Genomic DNA, 22,810 nt, shown 5'->3' with positions numbered 1-22,810 from the left:
CTGTTAGTAACAGGAGAGGCTGGCCAAGGGCAAGAGGGTGGCGGAGAGTCAGAGGAAGCAGGGACGGCAGGCCAGCCTGGGAAGGGGACACAAGAGCAAACCCTGGCTTTATTGGTCCGGTTTGTTCACAGTGAGGCTTCCAGAGGCCTGACTCCCCCCTCCCTCTGCTCAGTGCATGTTCTCCGCCCTCGTGCCCGGGAAGGAAGGAAGGTGGCTCTTTGGTGGGGGGCGGTGGCTACAGGGTAATTTAGTGTGGGGCCCAGGGTCTGTTCTTCACAGTAGGAGGTAGAAGGGATCACATAAAGTTCTTTATTACAGACCTACAAAAAATGAGAGAATTATATATTACTCTCACTTGTTTGGGTTTCTTTTTTCCTTCTTCTTTTTTACAAAACAGCAGCAGGGAAGAAAAACTGCAGGAGGCAGATGGGCCAGGCACCGGGGTGCAGATCGGAAGGGGCCAGGGACACGCGGCCGCCATTGGCCCGGCGCACCGCGGGCTGGCTGGCCTGGGGCTCTCTCCAGCATCCTGGGGGAACTGAGGCGAGCCCTGGTGGGAGCAGACAAGAGAGAGTGGGCGGGAAGACGGCTGTCCCCAGGTCAGTGGCAGTCAGCCGGCCCGGAAGCCCCGGAGGCTCCCAGGGTTTGGGGGCCTGGTCTCCAAAGCACGGGTCCACAGGGGCTGGACAGAAGGCAGGAGGCAGGAAGGGCCAGCACAGAAGGTCTGAGCTGTAGCGGGGATCCTCCTGGAACCCCGGGGCCCAGGTGGGCAAGGGCCACCAGGATTCTTCCCTGCGTGTCAGCCAATCAGCTTCTTCAGGAAGGCCTCCAGCTGGTCCTCGTCCTTGATGCCCACGAACTTGTCCACCACATCCCCGTTCTTGATGGCCAGCACGGTCGGCACGGCGGACACCTGGGTGCAGGAGACAAGGGGAGGTGAACTCCTCTCGACCGCCACTCCCAAGCCTTTGTGGAGAAGGCCGGTGGCTCCCACGGGGCACTGACGGCCCAGGCGGCGGGCGCGGCCCCTCCTCTTGGTGCAGGGGTCCTGCGGGGCCTGGAGGTTCACCCGCCGGGGAGACTTTTCCACTGCAGGCTCCCCGCGGTCCCCTTCCTCCCCCAACCGCACGACTGACTCACTGGCCCAGTGGTTTGGCTGCAATGACAGGAGAGATGAAAATAACCCGTCCTGCAGCTGCAGGCCGGGGCTGGGGGCGGGGCGTGGCTGAGGAGCCCGGAGAAGCTTCCCGAGGAGGGAAGACCCAGAGACTGGGGTCCGTGGCCTGGCTTGGCCCCTCGCGGGTAGGCCGCGCCACCTCCATGGCCCCGGTGCCCTCTTCTGTCAAACGGGGACCAAAGGATCTCCCTTGAAGGTTTAGGACAAACGATCCAGATGCAAAGCTGAGTGGTCAGGAGCTCAGGCTCTGGAAGCGGCCACTCTGGGGGAGCCACTTCATCACTGTCTCCGTGTCCTCATCGGCAGAACGGAGCCACCGGCGGCACTCGTGCTGGGCTTGGGGGCTGCGTGGGATAATGCACAGGGTGCCCTGCGCCTGGCAGGCACATCGAGTGTTAGGACCTGGCAGAGGGCCTGGTATGCAGTGGCGCTCAACAAACGGTGGCTGCAGAGAGCATGGCAGAAAAGTCTACCGCAGGAGCCACGTCGGCTCGCTGCCGTGGCCGGTTAGCAGGGTCCAGAAACTCACGGACTCCGACTGGACAGCGTGGGAGGAGGGGCTCGGCTACACACGATCTGATGTTTACTTATTAGGGGGGTCGGGGGCAAGCAACATTCTTGGCCTGTGAAGCATTTTCTCAAGTTCCCTCGGGGGACCTGTGCAGATTACACGGCATGTCAATGAGGCCCGCTGCACTCTGGCATCTAGCATTTTCTGCCGCCTGGGCTCCCTGCCTGACGTTTGTAGACATTTTTTTAAAAAATGGATACACAGAACAAGATAAACAGACTTTTCTTACACATGTTAACTACAAAGTAACAACAGCAATTTACACAAACACACCCCGTCTTCGGGATTCTGAGCGCATCCTGCCCGTGAGTCATCTTGGGAAACCAGACTTCGGGGTTAGAACGTTCACACCGTGCGCGGGTCACTTACAAGAGAACCGCAGGCCACAGCAGCCCGAGCTCATACCTCGGGCGGTGCTACCACTCGCTCCCGACTGTGTGGCAGGCCCTGACCTCCGCTAACTGGCTCTGGGTGGACAAACGCGGCAGGTAATATGACAAAGTCCCTATTCCGGTTAGTCCCTCCCGGCCCTTTTGAGGGCTGTCCTGGGGCTGATGCGGTGGCAGCTGATATGCTCCTCAGACCCATCCGGCAGGGGGCTGACCACGTGTGCCACTGCCCGTGGCCCGACCACTGGCTCCCGTCCTTGTCGTTCACGACTGTGGCAGGGGAGGTGGCATGAAGTACAAAGGTCTGGAATGTGGCTCTTATGGTCTCTAGGCACAGGCAGGGCCCAGAGAAACTTGCTCCGGCCGGGCCGCAAACCAGTCATTTGGGGTGCGCGTGTGCACGCATGGAACACGTAGGCTCCATCCCCAGACTGGAGCCCAACGCAGGGCCTCAAGTCACGACCCTGAGATCAACACCTGAGCGGAGATCAGGAGTCAGATGCTTAACCGACTGAGCCGTCCAGGTGCCCCAAACGATTTAATTTTAACTTAATTTAATTTAAAATATATATTTCTAAACGTTTGCTTATTTTTGAGAGAGGGTGAGCAGGAGAGGGACAGACAGAGGGGGACAGAGGAGGATCTGAAGTGGGCCCCGTGCGGACAGCAGAGAGCCTGACGCAGGGCTCAAACTCACGAACTGCTGGATCGTGACCTGAGCTGAGGTCGGAACGCTCAATGACTGAGCCACCCAGGCGCCCCAAGATTTTATCTTAAGTAAGTAATCTCTACACCCAACGTGGGGGCTTGAACTCACAACCCCAGAGATCAAAAGTTCCACACTTCACTGACTGAGCCAGCCACGCACCCCCAGAGCTATGGTCTTATGCGCCCTCTAGTGGCCTGTGAGGGCAGCTAGGGTGCCTCAAATCCAGCCATTCAACTGAGGCACCAGGCTCAAGCCCTCACTAACTGGATCCCCTCCCCTCCCGTTTCTTCAACCAATGTAAAAGCTGTGTGTCAGGGGCTAAGTGTGGCTCAGTGGGCTAAGCATCTGACTCCCAGTTTCGGCTTAGGTCATGATCTCTCTCGGTTTGAGCGTTCAAGCCCCGCATCGGGCTCTGTGCTGGCAGCTCAGAGCCTGCTTAGGATTCTGTCTCCTGCTCGCTGCCTCTCCCCTGCCCGCGTGTACTCTCTCACTCTCTAAATAAATAAATAAGCTGTGTGTCATTGTACGAGAAGTAGTCTGATTGCTTTCGCGTGTCCTCTCGGGACGACGCTCACTGTGGGGCCTGGAGGGGACTCAGTTTTCAAGAACTTCACGAGTCCCACCACGATCACACCTGTGAACCTGTGTGTTCACATGCGTGCACGCACGCGCACAGCCACACTGCGGTCAGCTGTACCGCAGACACTCCGAGGCCTGGTCATTACTGACCAAGGGCATTCTTCCAAGCGTGAGTCCAAATCGCACAGGCGCACAGAGCAACGGGCTTGCGGGAAGCTGGTTTTTCCGGGACACTGCTGTGGTACCTGGGGTGTGATGGGACTTCCCTCCCCTGAGGTGGCTTTGCGGATCCGGAGTTTGGCTCACAAATCAGGAGGGGCTGGTGCTTGTAAACCCGGCCTTAAATGGAAGTGCACAGGTCCTTGGCACACGCCTGTAGAATGTGATCCAAGTGCAAGAGGGGCCGTGGCGGACCAAGAATGCTGCTTCCCTCCCAACTCTGGCTGCTCTGAAGGGACCGAGGGGCCAGGAGAGAGATGAACAGACGTGCGAAGACGCACTGCTTCTCCTCCTGCTCTGTGACACCACCGGGAGCCTTCCAGGCTGGACCCGATGCCCTGAGAATTCAGGGTAGGGTGGGGTGTGTGTGTGTGTGTGTGTGTGTGGTCCGTCCCCACCAACCTGCAGCCCAGTGGCTCGCCCTGTGCGACTGAGCTCAGTGTCCCTGCTCAGTCTCCCCCTTCTCCCCCCCAACCTCCTCCACCTGTGAGGACCTACTGAGGGACAGACACAGCGCTAGATGTCACAGGAGGCTGGCCACCTCCTCCTCAGCTAACTGCAGAACTGATGCAAAGGAAAAGACCACTGTCACCGAGGCTGCTACCTACTGGGGGCTCCTTTAAGGGTCAGGAATGACACCAACCGCTTGTGTAGGCTACCTCATAAATTCTTGCCTCGAGGTGGGGTCGCTCTGAAGAGAAGACAGACGCACAAGCGCTGAATGAGGAAGGGCGGGAGCTGGGATCTGTCGCGGGATCTGTCTGACTTTGCTGTCTGTGATCAAGCTGAGCCATCCCTTGGCCTAAGAGCTACCGGGTCCCAGCAGGGCGAGGATGAACGGGCAGCTGGGCAGCCTCTAGCCTGGGAAGCTCCCGGTGGTGTCACACTCCACGTTTCAAATGAGAAGCCTTTGGACACGGGAGGGTTCTGGGACAAAGCTATTATTGAAAAACTCAAATCCAACTCTATGACGTTCTGGAAAAGGCAAAACTATGGGGACAGTAAAAAAGATCAGTGGTTGTCAGGGGCACCAGGGGAGGAGGAAAAAAAAGGAAAAGGTGGAACCCAAGGGGATTTGTAAGACGGTGACGCTATTCCGCACACAACTGTAATGGCGGATGCGTGTACATTGTCAAGACCCACGAGATGGACACCATCTGGTGGGACCCCTGCACGCCCCCAGAAGGTCAGCATAGGACTTTCCAACTTTTGCTTCTCAATGTTTGTTTCCACGCTGCTGGCAGTGCTCACCTAGAAGCTGGTCGGAAGAGCAGAATCTTGGGCTCTTCCTACACCTACTGAATCAGAATCTGCTTTTAAGCAACATCCCAGATCGTATTCATGTTTGCGAAGCACTGATTTAGAATACTTGCAAAGCGGGGAGATACGGTAACGATCGCTTCTAGCTACGTATTCATAATAATATGAAATAGTAATACTCAGTAAACTATGGGGTTATACGAAACATTAAAAGGAAAAATAATTCAAATGAAACCTTAAACGAGTTTAAAACACCACCCAAGATGGTGACAGTGGTTGTATCTGGGGCAGTAAGATGACAGCTGACTTTCCCCCTGATTAACTGCTTGGCTGTTTTCCTAATGCTTTTTAAAGGGCCTTCTCCATACGAGGAGAAAATAAAAGAGTAACAGCTCCAAGTGTGAAGCCAGAGGAAAGCATAAAGCTTCGAGGGTCCACATCTGGATCCACTCTCTGCCCCTAGTAGCTGGCAAGGTCTGTACGGAATGCCCAGCCAGGCAGCTGGGATGAGGAGACGGAGAGCAGAGAGCTTTTCGTCTGGCCAAGCCAGGGCAGTGCACGATCGGGTGGTGGTGGTGGGGGGGGGGTACCCTAAAACTACCGAAGCCCCGAGTCTTTCCCTTCCCTGTCCTTTGGGAGACCGTGGGGGTCCAGGGTGGTCAGCTGAGTGAAGCAGAAGTGTGGTGCCTGAGGGAGGAGACTTGCCCCGAGGGCATGTGCTGGGCACGAGGGGAGGTTCAGGAAAGCCTGGAGAGAGGGACCAAATTCCCTGAAAACAATTTTTTTTCCCTTTTTTTAAAGTAGGCTCCAAGCCCAACGTGGAACTTGAACTCAGGACCCTGAGATTAAGAGCCACATGCTCTGTGGACTGAGCAGCCAGGCGCCCCTCCCTGAACACCATTTAAAGCAGTTTCTACCACATGTTCATCCAACACTCGGAAAAGGAGGAAGCTGTCCCAGGAGGTACCCTGGATCTCTCAGCTGAAACGTCTTCGTCCTCTGGCTCTCCTCCAAAAGAACAGGTGTGAAGGAAGGAAGGAAAGAGGGTCAGGAAAGTCCCTGTTGGAGCTTCCTCAGCCCTGCAGTGACCTCTGCCCAGGGCTTGGCAAAACAAGGAGGCTGGGACCAGCTGATGTGACCCACGAGATCCGGACAGTGGACAGACGGAGGAGCGAGAAGGTCCTACAAGAGGACCCAAGACCACATACACTTTCCAGGCTTGACCACAGGACCTCAGTGCCCAGCCCTAACCACCAGGCTCCCTGGAATGCAGGTGGGGGTGGTCTTGGGAACCTCACCACCCGGGGGGCACCCTGTTGGCAGGAACCGGATTATTCTTCTTCACATCTGTACCGGTTAACCACGGTTCCTGGAACATGGCTGGCGCTGAGGGCATGTCTGCTAAAAAGTTCTACTGGCTGAGGCTGATTGGCATGGCGGCAGGAGTTAGCCGAAGACATCTTATGCCCGCCCCTCGCCCTGGGAATGTCCTGGGAGCTCCAGCCCTCAGCTCACCCCCACAGCTGCCGCGGGGCTTGGGGGAGGGACGGACAAGTAGGAGAAAGGTAGGGGCATCTGAATGGCCAGTAAGTATCCCCTTGACTGAACGCTCAGTGAGAGAGCTTTCAAACACAGCAACTTGGGATGCCTGGCTGGCTCGGTCAGTAGAGCATGCCACTCTTGATCTCAGGGTTGTGAGTTCGGGCCCCAAATAGGGACGTCGTTTACTTAAAAAAAAAAAAAAAAAAAAAAGACAAAACAGAACATCAAAGTAGTAACTCATCCCTCTCCCCTGCGCCAGCCCTCGTAAGGCGTCCTCAGTCACTCAGCGCCACAGGCAGTCCCACACCCCCTCACTCATCTGCAGTGACCATCGGTGGCTTTGCCCGCCCAGCATCTATTTCCTTTCCTTCTGGTTGGGGCAGCCTGATTTCCTGGCGGGGGGATCACTGCCACCCCAGTGCAGCCGGCAGCCAGCCTATGCACATCCCCATCCCCTTGGGGACTGGCTGGAGGTGGCATCTCGACTTGAGCTGGGCTCGGGCGGGGGGGGGGGGGGGGGGGCGCTGAGCCTGGACTTACAAACTCGATCAGCACCCCTTCCCGTCTGGCCACAGTCAACTCCACCAGTGGCCTGTGCTCTCACTCTCTGCTCAGTTCCCCACGCTGGCCATCCAGCCGCAGTACATCTCTTCCCTTTCTCCAGCTGTTATGGTCTCCGAGGCCCAGAAGATGCCCCCACACCCCACTCATTTCCTGCTCCGGGCACACAGGCACTGCTATTCTGTGAGCAAACTGTGCTCACCCTGACCCCAGGGCCTTTGCATTTGATGTCTGCTCTGCCTCAGATTACTCTTCCAAAGAGCTGCTTGCTTCATTTCCTTCCTCCCTCCAGGTCTTTGCTCGGATGTCAGCTTCTCAGAGACCTTCCCTAACCCACCCTTTTATTTTTTATTTACTTATTTCTTTTTTTATTTTTTAAAAAGTAAGCTCCATACCCGACATGGGGCTTGGACTCATGACCCTAGGATCAAGGGTCACATATTCCATCGAGCCAGGTGCCCCCACACCCTTTCCAAAATGAAACCCTCCCATGGGGCGCCTGGGTGGCTCAGTCGGTTAAGCGTCCGACTTCAGCTCAGGTCATGATCTCACAGCTTGTGGGTTCGAGCCCTGCACTGGGCTCTGTGCTGATAGATGGCAGCCTGGAGCCTGCTTTGGATTTCGTGTCTCCCTCTCTCCCTGCCCCTCCCCCACTCACACTCTGTCTCAGATGAGTAAACATGAAAAAAAAGAGAAACCCTCCCCAGCCCCATGTTCAGCCCCACCTCATTTTCTTGATTTGTTTCCACAGCACTTATTACCTAAAGCAGGGATCCCATAGGCCAGACCCAGCCTGCTGCCTGTTTGTGTAAATAAAGTTTCACTGGCATACAAGTATGCCCATTTGTTTCTACACTGTCCCTGGCTGCTTTCAATGGCAGTTGAGTTTTTGCAATAGAGACCAATGCCCTATAGAGCTTCGAGTATGTTCCACCTGGTCCTTTAGAGAAAAAGTGTGCCGATCCCCTTTTTTTTTGGGGGGGGGGAGGGGGTTAGCTTTGTTCATTGTCATATCGACAACCAACAAACAGCACCTGGCATGTAAGAGACTCTGAACACACATCTGTTAAATGCACACAGAGACCAACCAAATGCATTAGACTGACTACCCTGTCTCAGTGTGTGCTGTGCTCTTGGCCTTTCTTCTCTGTGCATCCTTCATGGCCCCAGTCAGAGGTCCCCCAAAACGGAAGCATTCCCTCCCCCGACCCCAACAATCAGTCCCTTCTTCCTTTGTGCACCTCTGCTGTCAGCACCTCTCACCGTACACTGAAATGACCTGTCTACCTGTTGTTTTCTTGCTAGACTAGACTAGGGGTGCTGGACACAAGGTATTCATCTTCTTTGTGCCAGAATCACGGATGCCTGGCTCACTGCACGGGTCACGAACGACGGCTGACGGAATATGTGCGTGGATGAAAACATGAACGAAGGAGTGCGTCAGTGCCCCAAGACTCAGACAATAACCTGGTGTTTTGGATCATACACTCCACTTCCTAAAGGTGGGTAGACAGACAAGCGGCTCAGAGGGTCAACAGAGTCACATCTGCAAAGGGCTCTGAATTCCTGAGAGCTCTAGGAAAAACCGAGACACTTCTTCCTGGCTGCCTGGTGGTCCCCAAGATGTGTCCCGCACCTGCTATCCTAGGGCCCAAGCACCCCTCACACCAGCTGCACTGTGGCAATCCCCTGCCGATTCATACCTCGTATTCTAGGGCGAGGTCTGTGTGGTCGTCAATATCCACCTTGGCCATCACCACTTTTCCATGCTGCTTGGCCACCACCTTCTCTAACCTTGGCCCCAGGATCTTGCACGGGCCACACCACCTCAGAAGGGGAGAAAGGAAGCATCCAGTCACAAGAGTGCTCAGCAATCGATTTACTGCCTCCCCAGAAACTTCCCTTGACCCACATCTTTCTGAGGGGCCTTTTGCCCTTATTAGCTCCGTTTACAGTGTTTGGACATTAACTTGTAATGTCAACAGATCAAATGATAAAGCCAGAACTCTGCAGCGGGGGAATTTCCAGGGGTCCGGGGCTTCTAAATCACAGTCTTCATCAGAAGACTCTTATAAGGGTTATTTCAATAGATATAAGAGAATTGCACTGTCACAGAAAAAAATATGAGATGTGAAGTTAAAAGGTTTGGGTTCCAACAAAGACTCCTCACCTATCAGCTCACTGTTCTGGGGCCTCGGTTTCCTCTTTTGAGAAAGAGAGACCATGTCTCTCCAAGCAGCGACAAGAAATCTACTAAGGCAACATGAATAAACATACTCTGTAAGCTGCAGGGTTACTCTAGATGCTTCACGGACCCACAACTACAGGGAGGACAGACCAGTGGCTAGGGAGCTTCTACGACATGCTAGTCACTGCGCCAGGGCCTTCTCAGCGTTTACCGCCCAGAACCCTCAGCCCCACAAAGGAAAAGAACACGCCTTCCTAAGAAACTGAGGAGCACACAAGCTAAGGAACATGTGCGTGGCCCCAGATCTGGCGAGCGGCGCACGGGAACTGCAACCCGAGGTTGTGTTCCAAATGTCTTCCTCCAGCCCTGGTTATCCTGGGATCCCACAGGCCCCGCGTCAAGTGCTAGCACGGTACTGATCACAGCTGTTCCCCTTCGGGTGGTGAGCTCTTTGGGAACAGGCTGTCATCTCCGGAGCACTAGGGACAGTGCCAGGCGCTAAATGAACAAGCTCACCGTCTTACTTCCTCGTCAAAGGAAATGAGGCATCATCCCATTTATCACTCATTTGGGAAGTCCTCTCTGGAGTGCTCACTATACAGGGGAGGTAGAAAGCTCCGCCTTCCACGAACCCCTGGCTGATGACCCCTATTTTATGCTCAGCCTTGAAAACGCTTTCCCTTCAGAGATTTCAATTAAGGAACTCACAACACCTAAAAACCCAGTCTGCAAGAGCTTATCTCCTATTGTGAGAAGAAAGGGAGGCACAAGGAGGTCACACGGCCTGACCAAGGCAATGTGGTGAGTCAGAGAGAGTGGGAAAGAAGGCAAAACAATCTGTCTGACGTTTGTCCGGAAGGCCTCCCAGCTTGTAACTCAGGCTATGCCAGGTCTGTCCAGTTCTTTGGTAGCCAGGTGGCTGCTTAGGACCCAAAGTCTGGAAATGAGAAGGCCAAGCTAACAATTAGAAGGCTAGAGGCATTTAAGTCTCCCTAAAACACACTTGTACAGCACTGGAAAGAAAACCCTGCCCGTCCCCTGCGTGCTGGGATATCACTGTGAGGACACTGATAACTTTTTGCCAGCCCTTCCCGGTTTGGGCGGCAAGATGTTAAACATCAACCTATCCGCAGGGCCAGGAATTGATATACACCCCACAAACCAGATGATGTGATGGTCCCTATTTTTCCTGCTTTGGTCCAAGCTGAAGGGGACTCAGCCATTTGGGCAGCGAGATACAGAATGTGAGTGTTTCTCAGCACCAATGACAGGGAGCTTTGAGGACTGTTTACTAGTGTGTGTGTTACCAGACTGCACTCAATCTTTGATGGCAGGGACTGGGTCTTACCAGCCTTTGTAAGGAGACTACATCTGAGAAGCATCGAACATGGTACGAGACACAGCAGGTACTCAGTAAATACCTGACCGAGCAACACCCCAGTCTTCTGCTGACCCCTGGGACTCACTGTGCGTGAAAATCCACAACCACTGGTGTTTCACTGTTGACAACTCGGTCTTGAAAGTCAGGTCCATCCTGGATATTAAAGGTCGTTGTGCAGACTCTGGTGGTGTATATTGACCGGGCTTGGTTGGGTGTTACTGTGAGGTCACCAGGACTGCACCGCACGGCCCTGGAGGTGAGGGGTGCCCACCGACCCTGAGGCGGTTTCCTGGAGATGATGGAGGCCAGGAACCTCCTCAGGAGAAGTCGCTGAGCCATCTGTGAGGGAAAGAGGCAGGAACAGTTCGAGAAGTCAACACTGCAGGAAAAGAAAGGTATTTGGGGAGAACTGGGGGGCTCCACATTCAGGGCCGGAAGAATTCCAGGAAATGGTATATAAGATTTCTAGAGGAGGGGGCGCCTGGGTGGCTCAGTGTTTAAGTGACCAACTCTCTTGGTTGCCGCTCAGGTCATGATCTCACGGTTCATGGGTTCAAGTTCTGACAGGTTCGAGGCTGACAGTGCTGAGCCTGCTTGGGATTCTTTTTCTCTGCCCCTTCCCTGCTCGCGGGCGCATGCTCTTTCTCTCTCTCTCTCTCCTTCTCAAAATAAATAAACCTAAAAAAAAAAAAACGATTTCTGGAATAGAGGTAAGTGAAGAATGAAAATCAAAAAGCAGGAGTCACATAACACAACTCGGAAATTGGGCTGATGACAAAAGAGAAATCAGGATATTCAGAATTATAACAGAAGGGAGGGAGGAACATATATTCATGGAGAACCTGCCAAGGGCCAAGGGGGCCTTAGTTCTCCCAGATCACCCAGGAGGAAGTTTCTACAGTACTGCTCACACTACAGATAGGGAGTCCGAAGCTCAGGTAAATTGTGACACGCCCAAAGTAACCTATTAAATGAGAGTCAACACTGGAACCCAAGGCCGTCTGCAGATTCTTTATTACTCATTTTAATGAGTGTTCTAACGGGAAATTAAGGCACAAGGGAGTTATCAAAGGATCAGAAAAGAGGAATCGCAACAATTCAAGGTGGGGGGAACCAAGAGGTTCCGGACCCGGAGTGTGTGGGGGGGAATAAAAAAGAAGGGACATGCGTTGAGGGACTGGGGAATCGGACGCCGCCGGGGATCCCGGCCCTCCGGAGGACAGGTCCCCCCGCCCGGGGCCTTCGCCCGGTCGGCCGCCGGCCAGCGCAGGAACAGACCCGGAGCTTGCCTCCGCCGCGACACCACCTAGAGCCACCCCCACGAGCCTCCTACCTCCCTGCAGCGCGAGCGGAGGGATGCACGGCCCGGCCCTCCCCGTCAGTCAAGGGCACTCCTGCCGTCACTTCCTCGGGGGAGGGCCTTTCGAGCATCACTTCCGGGGACAGACAACCTGGAGGACGACTCTCCGCAACTCTAGGGCGGCTTGGATTTTCCACCAATGGGGATGACGGACGACGGCACAGCGGAAGGGGTGGAGCCTCAGTTAGGGACCGGAAGAGAGGTGTTCTCGGGAAGAGACAACGGAAGAGGGGGCTGGTCCTTGGGAGGGAAAACCGGGGGAAGGGGCGGGCCCTCGGGGGGGGAGTGACCGGAAGAGGGGGCGGGTCCTTAAGGAAAGACCGGAAGAGGGGCGGCCCTCGGGGAGGGGCCGGAAAAAGGCAGGCGGGCCTTCGAGGAGGGTCCGGAAGAAGAGGAGGAGGAAGGAGGTGGGAGCTTGAGGGAGTTACCCAAGGGCGAAAGGGCGGGAGGGAGGCGTGGTTCCGGGTTTTGCAGACTCCTCCACCCGCCACCCCTTTGCCTCAGTGTCTTCCGAAAATTACAGGTGCGGGAGATTCTTTTCCTCCTTTTTACAGATGAGGCAGCTAAGCTCTTTGAAGGCGGAAGTGCCGGTTAGGGGCAAAAGACCCCGACTGGGAGTAAAGAGTACGCTTTGTGGCCCTTGTCTTTCACACGCAACTGTACCCACTTGTGGTTTTGGACAAGTCACCCTGGCCCGGGGGGGCTTCGGTTTCACAATACGTGACATGAAAGGCTGGCGTGGTTCAAGCCTGTCTCCGGAGTTGCTGGAGAACTGGGCTTGGACAAGATGTCAGGTGGTGGTGGTACTCGGCCTGCTTTTGAGGCCCCGGGTAAGGTGTGGGGACCCGTGAACTTGTTTGAGCCTGGGCCTTCCTTTCGCACCCACCGTCGCTGGCCTGGACAACAGGGGCTAAGTATCTGTGTGGCCCAGGCTGGAGTCACAGCCATCTCTTGTCTCCCCCCTGCACCCTCTACCTTACATTACAACCACTCGTGGCCTGGCGGGTCTATGAATACATCACTGCCTTTTCCCTCCTCCTTGCCTTATGCTTAATTTAAATGCTCCTTTCTCTCTCCCCTTGGCGGAACACCTACTCATCACTTCTCTGAGCAGCAGTAATTGTTTCCTTCTCTGTAGTGCTTTGTTCAAAACTCTTATGTAACACATTGTGGGTGTCTGCCTCTCCCCCTAGACTTTATGCTTCCTGAGAGTAGGAATTTGTAGCTTTTATTTGACTCCATATGCCCACCAATCTGATACAGTGCCTGACTCCGAGGATGTTCGATAGATGTTTATTAAACACTGTCTTTGGGTATCTCAGGGAGCGGTTTATAGAAAGGTTACGTGACTTGCCCAAGGTCACAAGGCAGGTAAATTGGCACAGCCCCTTCTTACACCTCCGTTTCAGTCTAGTCCAGCCACTGGGAATCCCATACAGCTCCAGAGTGTGCTTAAATGTCGCTCCCGTCCCTGGATTTTGTAGTTGCTCTACGACCGGAAGGCACTGTCCTCTACTCTCCAAGGGGGAGACTAGGCATCATCTCTGGAGACGCTTTCCTGAGCCTCCTCTAGCCGGGGAGATGCCCTTCTTCGACCTTCCGCAGCCCCTGTGCCTCTGTACATCAGCCACCACACTCAGCACTCTGTATTGTTACTGTCTGTTTTGTCTCCGCTGCATTTATTACTAATACAGAAAGATGTTAAAAAGAAAAAAAATTCGGGACACCCTGCTGGCTCAGCTGGAGAAGCAGGTGACTCTAGATCACAGGGTTGTGAGATAGAGATGGGTATAGAGATTACTTAAAAATAAAAAATCGAAAACAAAATTCATTCTTAGTTTTCCAATGGCTCTCAGCCTTCCCTCTTGCCCACACAACTCCTGACCCATTTCCTCAGGGCCAGTTCAAAGCCGAACGTGTTCACTCCCAGTTTCACAGAAAACAGCCAGTGCCTGGGATGTGGGGGGAGATGACAGGAGGGTGACAGTACTGTCCAGGTTCCACCCACAGGCAGGCCGGGTGGAGATTCACAGAATTCAGACAAAAGGGCTGGTGGCCTCACAGTGATGCAGTCTAACTAAAGTGGGCTGGAGAGGAGATGGGTAGACCGTCAGAGGCTTTGGAGGACATCTCGTGGGCTTGTGTCAAACCCAGAAAAACCAACACCAGAAGGATGGAGAGGCCAGGGAAGCAGTCTTGTGGAAAGTTTCACAATCCTCCCACGTTGGGAGGTGTGGAAAGTCTAGAAGGCACCAAGAACCTCTCATTTTGGCAGAAAAACTTACTCTGGTGTTGGGAAGTCCGCAAAGATACCACGGACACTGAGCAAAGCTACGAGGGGGATGCACAGTTCCCCAAAGTGCAGTGATCACAGACCAGAGCGGTGGGGATCGGGCTACTGGTGCGGAAACTACAAAATATTGTCTGTTCTTTGTTCCTCACTCCTCACTGTACTGTCAGCTCCCAAAGGGTCCATCTGTCTCTCCATGGCTTATCTCCGGGCCTGGTGCATGATAGCAGGTGCTCCGTGATTATTTGTCCCATGAACAGACAGCAGGAGCACAAATCACACCTTCTTACCCCAAATCCCATTGTCTCCACCATATCACGTGGCTCCATTATACCCTTCCCAAATCGCTGCCATGTTTTTTGTTTGTTTGTTTGTTTCCCCTTCGTCTTGGCCATAGTACGCTGTTTGTTCTCTGTGCGGTTGACAGGTTCGCTCCCTCACTCCCGTGGCGTGCACGTCCTCTGGGGTGGGTGAGGGAATTTTTGGAAGAGACCCACAACCCCTGGCCATCACCAGCTGTGTCAGCCTTCCACTTTCAATAGATTGTCCACCACAGGCAGGGGGCCAGGTGAGAGCCACGGGCAGGCGTGGCCCTCCCTGCCCTGTCTGATCTCTTGCTTTTGCCTCTGCCCGTGCCCAGGGCTGGAGCCAACAGTGGTAATCCACGGTGGGAGCACCTGAGGTCAGCATCCCTTGGTGCAGCTCTGTTTGCTAGTTTCAGATGCCGTCTGGCTGGGGAGCTTCCCCCTCGTCCGTTTTCACTTCTGTTGTTTCTGAAGCTCCAGCACCTTCTCTTCCAGTCGCCTACTAATCCTATCCCTCCTTTCCGCTGCATTTTCTGAAAGGCCAATGTCCCTGCTCAGTTCACATTTTGAATTCCGAAGGAGGACCAGTCCTGTTTATCCTCATCCCACAGTGACTTCACCTCTTGGCCTCAGGCTTCTCATCTGAGAAATGGGAAGAATTATGCCTCCCCCATAGGGGGCCGGGAGATTGCAGGAAAGACTGGAACAGTTGTTGGTGTTATGTCTAGGTCTGTGTGTCCTAGGTTGTGATATACAATGTGTTTCTTACTGTGGGTCGTGGTCAGAGGGTTTGAAAGCTGTTGATATACTGAAGAGTTACCCAACACCTGATGCTGTTCTAAACACCTTACACGTATCCACTCAATCCTACAACCCTGTGAGTCCCCGTCTGTGCCCCCTAATGAGGCACATGGGGGCTAAGTGGTTTGTCCAGGGTCCCCCAAATAGGAGATAGATAGAAGCTTACAAGTGCTATATTGCCCCCAGCAAGGATCTGATCTGACTCAAGACTGCTTCTTCTTCCCACCCACCAATCCCTACAGACCAGCCAGTTAGTCTAGGCCATCGAAATGCAACATGGGGTTCTTCTAACCCAGCTGGTGGCCGAGCGGGGCAGCAACGGTTCTCAGCAGCCGTTGTCAGCAGAAGTGTCCACACGGTGGCAGTGTGGTTCACACAGTCTCCTCAGTGGACCAGGCAAGCTGGGCACGGCCCAGACGCACCAGCTCCCTCGGGTCCACTGGGCAGGGGACAGGTGTGGGAGACAGGTGCATCTCAGTGACCACATGTCCGAGGATTTCATAGCTGGAGGGAGGCACTTAAGAAAAAAGTCAACGAAGAGAGAGGTAGCGGGCCACAGTCTAAGCTCATAGAGTTTTCAAGAGGTGTTTCTCCTCGAGTATCTTTGTTTTCAGTTTCCATCTTGAGGATAATTTGTGCGTTTTTTATTCAAGAAATTTTTAAACGTTTATTCATTTTCGAGACACAGACAGAGCATGAGCGGGGGAGGGCCAGAGAGAGAGAGACACAGAATCCAAAGCAGGTTCCAGGCTCTGAGCTGTCAGCACAGAGCCTGACGTGGGGCTCGAACTCATGAACCATGAAATCATGAACTTAGCAGAAGCCGTATACCTAACCGACTGAGACACCCAAGTGCCCCCATTTTACAGGTATTCTAGAGTCCAGGGCCTGGTCCAGTTCTTCTCAGCCACCACAAAAGTCCACTGATGTGTATGTAAAGCAGAGAGCCCACCGTTGTGGGCTGAACGTTTGTGTCCTCCCCGAATTCATATGTTGAAGCCTTAACCCCCAGTGTGATGGTGTTTGGAGGTGGGGCCTTTGAGGGATAATTAAATTTAGATCAGTCATGAGAGTCGGGTCCCCATGATGGCACCAGTGTCCTTACACTTACAAGAAGAGGAAGAGAGACCGGAGCTCGCTTGCTCTCGCTCTCTCTCTCTCTGCCATGTGAGAACATGAGAAGGTAGCAAGAAGGTGGCCATGTACAAGTCAGAAAGAGGGCTTCCCCCAGGAACTGAATCCACCAGCCCCTTGATCTTGGATTTCCAGCCTCCATAACTATGAGGCCTAAATGTCTGTTGTGCAAGCCACTCAGTCTGTGGTATTTTGTTAATGGCATCAGAGCTGACTGACACACCCGCCAAGAGTAAGAAGATATATATTTTTTTCTTCTTTTGAGCCAGGATACGATGCTGTAAAAATAGCCTTTGGATTTAATAAAAATCCTAACTCTATGATACCTATATATATATTTTTTAAATTTTTAAACGTTTATTTTTTTTGAGAGAGACAAAGACAGTGAGTGGGGGAGGGGCAGAGAGAGGGAGACACAGAATCAGAAGCAGGCTCCAGGCTCTGAGCTGTCAGCACAGAGCCTGACATGGGGCTCAAACCCACGGACCATGAGATCATAATAACGTGAGCTGAAGTCGGGCGCTTAACCAACTGAGCCACCCAGGCGCCCCTAGACCTTGTTTCTTTAAATGTGTAGAATGAGTATAAAATTGAAATCTTATGCAACTGTAAGCATTAAAATGCCAACATTGTTGGGGCGCCTGGGTGGCTCAGTCAGTTGAGTGTCTAACTTCAGCTCAGGTCATGATCTTGCGCTTCGTGGGTTTCAGCCTGCGTGGGGCTCTATGCTGACAGCTTGGAGCCTGGAGGCTGCTTCGGATTCTGTGTCTCCCTCTCCTTCTACCCCTCACTCGCTTTCTCTCTCTCTCTCTCTCTCTCTCTCTCTCTCAAAAATAAACAAACGGTAAAAAAAAAACCCTGAACCATTGTTTTAAAAAAATGCCAATATTCTTGGCACATAGTAGGCCCACACTGTGTGCATTAGGCATGCACACTAAAGGACATTTCAGAGAGGATGCGTTTGGCTGTAAGAAACAGAATGCTTACCCAAAAGTGGCTTAAATGGTAGAGATTTATTACCCTATAAAATGAGAAGTCTGAACATAGGTAGTTTAAGGTGATGAATTCAGGATTCAGTGATGTTAGGGCACCGGGTCAGCTTTTCTGCAACTTTCTTGGCCTTCTCCCACCTCCAGTGTGGCTCTCCTGGCTGCAAGCGTCATACCCTTCCATCAAATCCTCCCAAAGCAAGTGGGTTTCTCATCCCCCGTGACGTGGCTTTTAAAAATCAGGCAGGACAATCTTTCCCTGAAACCCTCCTTACTTCTGCCTGACCAGTAGTGGATGACACGGCCTCTTCTAAACCAGTAACTGGCCAAGGGATATGGATTAGACCCATGGCAGGGTTCACTCTCTGGAGCTGGGCCCACCTTCCCTGAGCCCTTCTAGCTGTATACACTCTGAACAAAATCAGGAAGCTGCTAGCCTGCAAGCAGTGAGGGAATGGCTACTAGGAAGGTAGCTGGTGTTATCATAATTAGCTGAAGTTGCTGGAAACTTCTAGAAAGCAGTAAAATAAAGTATACCTAGTATCAGCAAATGAGTTCAGACCACTCAGTGGTTCAGGTGATGGGAAGGTCAGGAGAGAGGAAAGCCAGGGGCAGAACTTTATGGAAGGGTAGGGTGGTGGAGACTGTGGTCTTACACCGTAATAAAATTTTACATCGAGCCTCGGCTTTTTAGCTGTAGACTGCATTTCCCAACCTCTCTGGCCGTGTAACTAGGTTGGGGGAATGGAAGTCATTTGTTCAACTTCCAGGCTGTTCCTTTAAAGTAAGGGTCAGCACACTTTTTCTTTAAATGTCCAGATGGTAAATACTTTAGGCTTTGCAGGCCCTAAGGTCTCTGCCGCAACGCCTCAGCTCTGTTGTTGAAAGCGCAAAAGCAGAAATGGGCAAATGCGTAGATGAATAAGCATGTCTGGGTCTCAATAAAACTTTATTTACACAAACAGGCAGTAGGCCAGATTTGGCCCATGGGTTACTACCAACCTCTGCTTTGCCAGCCTCTGCTTTAAAAGGATGGGGCATGGGGCCACCTGGCTGGCTCAGCCAGGGGAGTGTGCGACTCCTGATTTGGGGGTCGTGAGTTCGAGCTCCATGTTGGGCGTAGAGATTACTTAAAATAAATAAGTAATTAAAAAACAGTAAATAAAAGGATGGGGGCACGCCATCCCTTTCTCTCTAGTTGGAATGTGGGTGTGTCGGCTGGAGCTGGAGTAACTACTTTGGACCACGGTGTTCAGGTCCTTTGTTGAAAATGGTGGAGAAAAATGGTAGGAGTTTGAGTCCCTCACTCTGCGGAGCCACATACCCGCTCTGCACTGCTCATCGTGACTGTTGCGTTTGGGGAGGACTAAGCACATCTTTTGTCCATCACTCGTGGTTTGGGTCTTGCAATGGCCACCATGTTAATAGCTTAGCTCCCTTATTTCAGAGACCCTAAGGGGCCATCAGATACACATTGCGCAATCATTTCACGTGTCACTAAGAAACAAGACCACTGCTGTGCCTCTTATTAAGCTTTGTTTCTCCACTCCAGATCCACTCTGCCATATTGTGCTTTGTGATGACAGCACTGGAGACCTGTGAGCTACACGGTGCCTTTGCCTGCTGGCCAGCTTCCGCCACTCAGGGCCATTGGAGGGAAACAAGAAGGCGGGAGGAGGGAGAAGGGACTTGCTCCTTCCTCTTTGCTTCCCGTTCTTACTACTGTCCGGAGCACTGGCTCCTCTCCCAGGCGGCAGCTGTTGGTTCCAGCCTCCAGCTTTCCTCGGGACCTCAGAACTGGATTCATCATATGCCTCGAGAGGTACCGACACTAGGCAAGTCGTGCCTCCTTTTCGGAGGTCTGGGTTCCGGCCCGAGGTGGCAGGGATGCTGCTGGGTTTGCACATATTGTCCCTGAGTTATCTCTGTGTTCCCTTTGCCTTTTTGGTCCTCAATGCCTATATTATAAATTATCTGTCTCTCTCCATATATATATATATATATATATATATATATATATATATATATATATAGTTTTATTTATTTTTGAGAGAGAGAGAGAGAGAGAGAGAGCATGAGCAGGGGAGGGGCAGAGAGAGAGGGAGACACAGAATCCGAAGCAGGCTCTAGGCTCTGAAGCTGTCAGCACAGAGCCCGACGCAGGGCTCGAACCCATGAACTGTGAGATCTTGACCTGAGCCAAAGCCGGATGCTTAACCAACTGAGCCACCCAGGTGCCCCCAACAAATTCTCTATATTAATTGTCCTCATCTGAAATGCGTTGTGTAGCTTGTTTTTCTGATTGACCCCGGAATAATGAAACCATTTTTCTCATCACTTACAGTTCTTATTTTATGCTTATTGAAAGAGTTCTTTTTGACTGATTGATTGATTTTTAAATATCTTATTTATTTTTTTAAGTTTACTTATCGATTTCGAGAGAAAGAGAGAGAGTGCACAGAAGGGGCAGAGAGAGGGAGAGAAAGAGCATCTCAAGCAGGCTCCATGCTGTCAACGCAGAGCCCGATGCGGGGACTCTAACCCACAAACTGTGGGATAATGCCCTGAGCCAAAGTTAGATGCTTAACTGACTGAGCCACCCAGGTGCCCCTTTAAAGATTTTATTTTTAAGTAATCTCTACATGCAACATGGGACTTGAACTTACTACCCCAAGATCAAGAGTCCCATGCTTTACCTACTGAGCCAGCCAGATGCCCCTCCTTTTGATTTATTTAAAGAAAATTTAATATATGTCTTGTGTACATATAAAAAAAATACTAGTGAATATATTTGATAAGAAATTTCTTTTTAAAAAATGTTTGTTTTTTTATTTATGAGAGAGAGAGAGAGTGAGTGCATGAGAAGGGCAGGGAGAGGGAGACAAAGAGTCCCAAGCAGGCTCCACTCGCTGTCACGAACTGTGAGGTCATGACCTGGGCCGAGATCAAGAGTCCGGCTGCTCAACTGACTGAGCCATCCAGGCGCCCCAATGGAACTTTCAGCACAAAGATATGATGGATGAAATCACTGGTTATTGGTGGTTGTACTCAATCTCCAGCCCCTCTCTCCTTCCCCGGAGGTGAGGGGGTGGGGCTAAAAGTTCCAGTCCTCCCATCACCTGGATGGTTCCCCCAGCAACCAGCTCCCATCCTTAGGGGTTTTCCAAAAGTCCCCACATAAACAGAAACTCCAGGGTGGCTCATAGGGCCTTGGTTTGAATAGCAAAAGATACCTTTATTGCTCTTGTCACTTAGGAAATTCCAAGGGTTTTAGGAGCTCTGTGCCAGAAATGGAGATGAAAACCAAATATGTTTTTCTTATTTTAAGTCACAGTATCACAGGTGGAAATGGAAATAGATCAGGGCAAGGAGTTTATGTAATCCCTCAGCCCCGCTCTACGTTCTGTATCCTGAGGACTCTTACTGCTTAAGTGTCTGGTCTGTTTTCTCTGTTGGACGATGAACTCCATGAGGAAAGGGATTCTGATTCTTTTATTCTCCATTTTAGCCCTAGATGCCCAGTAAAAGTTTTTTTTTTTTAAAGATTTTATTACTGTATTGCTTAAAAAAAATATATTTTATTTATAAGTAATCCCTACACCCAACATGGGGCTGGAACTCACAACCCTGAGATCAAGAGTTGCATGCTCCGCTTAGCCCTGAGCCTGAACATGGTTGGCATTCAGCAAATGTGTGTTAAAAGACAGAGAGAGAAAGAAGAATGGAGTGAGAGGTCCTTCAGTTTTGGTGTATGAATGGAAGTCCCTTAACCCTGTCCCCAAGAATGGCCCTCTTTGAGGCTTGGGTTAGTCAGGATTCTTCTGCGTTACAGTAGGCAGTTAGGTTCAAACAAGATACCTGGAGGCCAGCAAGGAGGAAGTTGTGGCCAGCTGTCAGGGCCCTGTCCTGGCAGCATGCCACAAGAAGCCAGATCAAAGCAGACAGGCTCAAGATGGCAGGCGTGCGCCGTAACAGGAAACCTCTGACCATATTAGGAAGAAAAAGTGCGAAACCCTGTTTCTCTGCTGCAAGGAATGAATATTTTGCCCCCTCGTTCCCAACTGCCAATAAAAGATAGGAACCCAAACCCCAGGGACACAGCTGTCTTTCTCTCTCTTGAGCTTGCTGGAGCTCACATCTCAATAGCGTACTTTCCTTTTAATAAACCTTCCTGCTTGTGTTGCGTGTCCGTTGTGCTGCGTGTCTGTCTTTGAATTCTTCTTGTGACAAGACCAAGAACCTTTGGCGACTTTTGGGAGGGGCTGGGTCGAGGCCCCATGGCCGCTCCGTCTCCACAGTTCACCCAGCAAGGTCAGGAACCAACTCAAACCAGCTCACGAAAAGGGACTTATTAGCTCACATAACTGGCATGTTCAGGGATGCAGCTAGCTTAGGTACAGTGGGATCAGGACCCAAATAATGTTGGGGAGCTCTGTGGGCTTTCCATTGCTTGTTTTGATTTCCTCATCATGTTGATTTCATTCTCCATGTCGTGGGAGAGATGCCTACTACCAGTCACAAGAAGTCCAGCTTTGGGTTGACAGTCTGAAAATAGGAAAGTCCCTCTCCCTCCCAGTGTCCATCCGTCAGGTCTCAGGAAAGACTCTGATTGGACCTGTTTGGGTCACATGTCCGACTGTAGGGCAGTTTCCGATTGGCCAGTCTGCATTATGTGTCTGACTACCCCTCACCCCCACTCCCTGCCTCCACCGTGATGGGTGGTCCCATAGAGTTGGGTGGACATTGAGTGGGTTCTCCAAAGGAAGGCGTGTGGATCACAAACGTGTAGGTAGCGAGGGCTCTTTGACTCAAGTCCAATAATCCTTCCATTTGCCATATCCCTTCTTGATCAATTCATGCCTGACAAAGTTGGGAAGACTTTGATGCTGGAGGAGAGTCCTTTGATCAAAAAAAGTTGTGCTGGGCCAGTTTCGTTTTGCCTAGGCGAAAGTCCCTTTCAAGTGCAGAGCGTTTGATCTCAGTGGAATACTGGGTTGTCTTGCTGATGCGCACAAATGTACGATAGTTAGCAGGCTACCTGTGGTTTTACTGAGGCAAAGACGGACATCAGACTCCTGAGTTTCCACCAGTTAGTTTCAGGCAACCACATAACAAGGGCTGAGTCTCCATGGACTCGCTTCCTTTATTTAACTGGCTCGTGCTTCTCTTTCCTTCACTTTTATTTATTTTCTTACAATTATTTTTTAAAGTATTTCTTTATTTATTTACTTATTTTTATTTATTTACTCTCTACACCCAACGTGGGGCTCGAACTCATGACCTTGTGATCAAGAGTTGCATGCTCTTCTGCCTGAGTCAGCCGGGTGCCCTCCACTTTTCTTTTTCATCGATCCC

The 22,810-nt window shown here is 51.9% G+C and overlaps 1 protein-coding gene and 1 long non-coding RNA gene across 2 annotated transcripts in view; one reads left to right on the top strand and one right to left on the bottom strand.

Annotated features, from left to right (window-relative positions):
- Positions 1–295: 295 nt before the first annotated feature.
- TXN2 (thioredoxin 2) lies at positions 296–12,031 on the bottom strand. Its single transcript, XM_058741413.1, has 4 exons — positions 11,910–12,031; positions 10,662–10,915; positions 8,711–8,834; positions 296–913 (listed from the first exon to the last, which is right to left on the bottom strand). Exons 2-4 carry the CDS (start codon positions 10,913–10,915, stop codon positions 800–802), a joined length of 492 nt encoding a protein of 163 aa, XP_058597396.1. The 5' UTR covers positions 11,910–12,031; the 3' UTR covers positions 296–799.
- Positions 12,032–12,162: 131 nt separating this feature from the next.
- Positions 12,163–22,810, top strand: part of LOC131518915 (uncharacterized) — a 24,502-nt gene continuing 13,854 nt past the window's right edge. The window contains exons 1-2 of the long non-coding RNA XR_009265349.1: positions 12,163–12,343; positions 19,008–19,277. This is a non-coding gene — a long non-coding RNA (uncharacterized LOC131518915). The remainder of the gene's footprint in view (positions 12,344–19,007; positions 19,278–22,810) is intronic.

This window comes from Neofelis nebulosa, chromosome 8 (genome assembly GCF_028018385.1).
Source record: "Neofelis nebulosa isolate mNeoNeb1 chromosome 8, mNeoNeb1.pri, whole genome shotgun sequence".
Classification (NCBI taxonomy): Eukaryota; Metazoa; Chordata; class Mammalia; order Carnivora; family Felidae; genus Neofelis; species Neofelis nebulosa.
The sequence above is the reverse complement of the archived record's forward strand: the minus strand, read 5'-3'. Positions and strand labels throughout refer to the sequence as shown.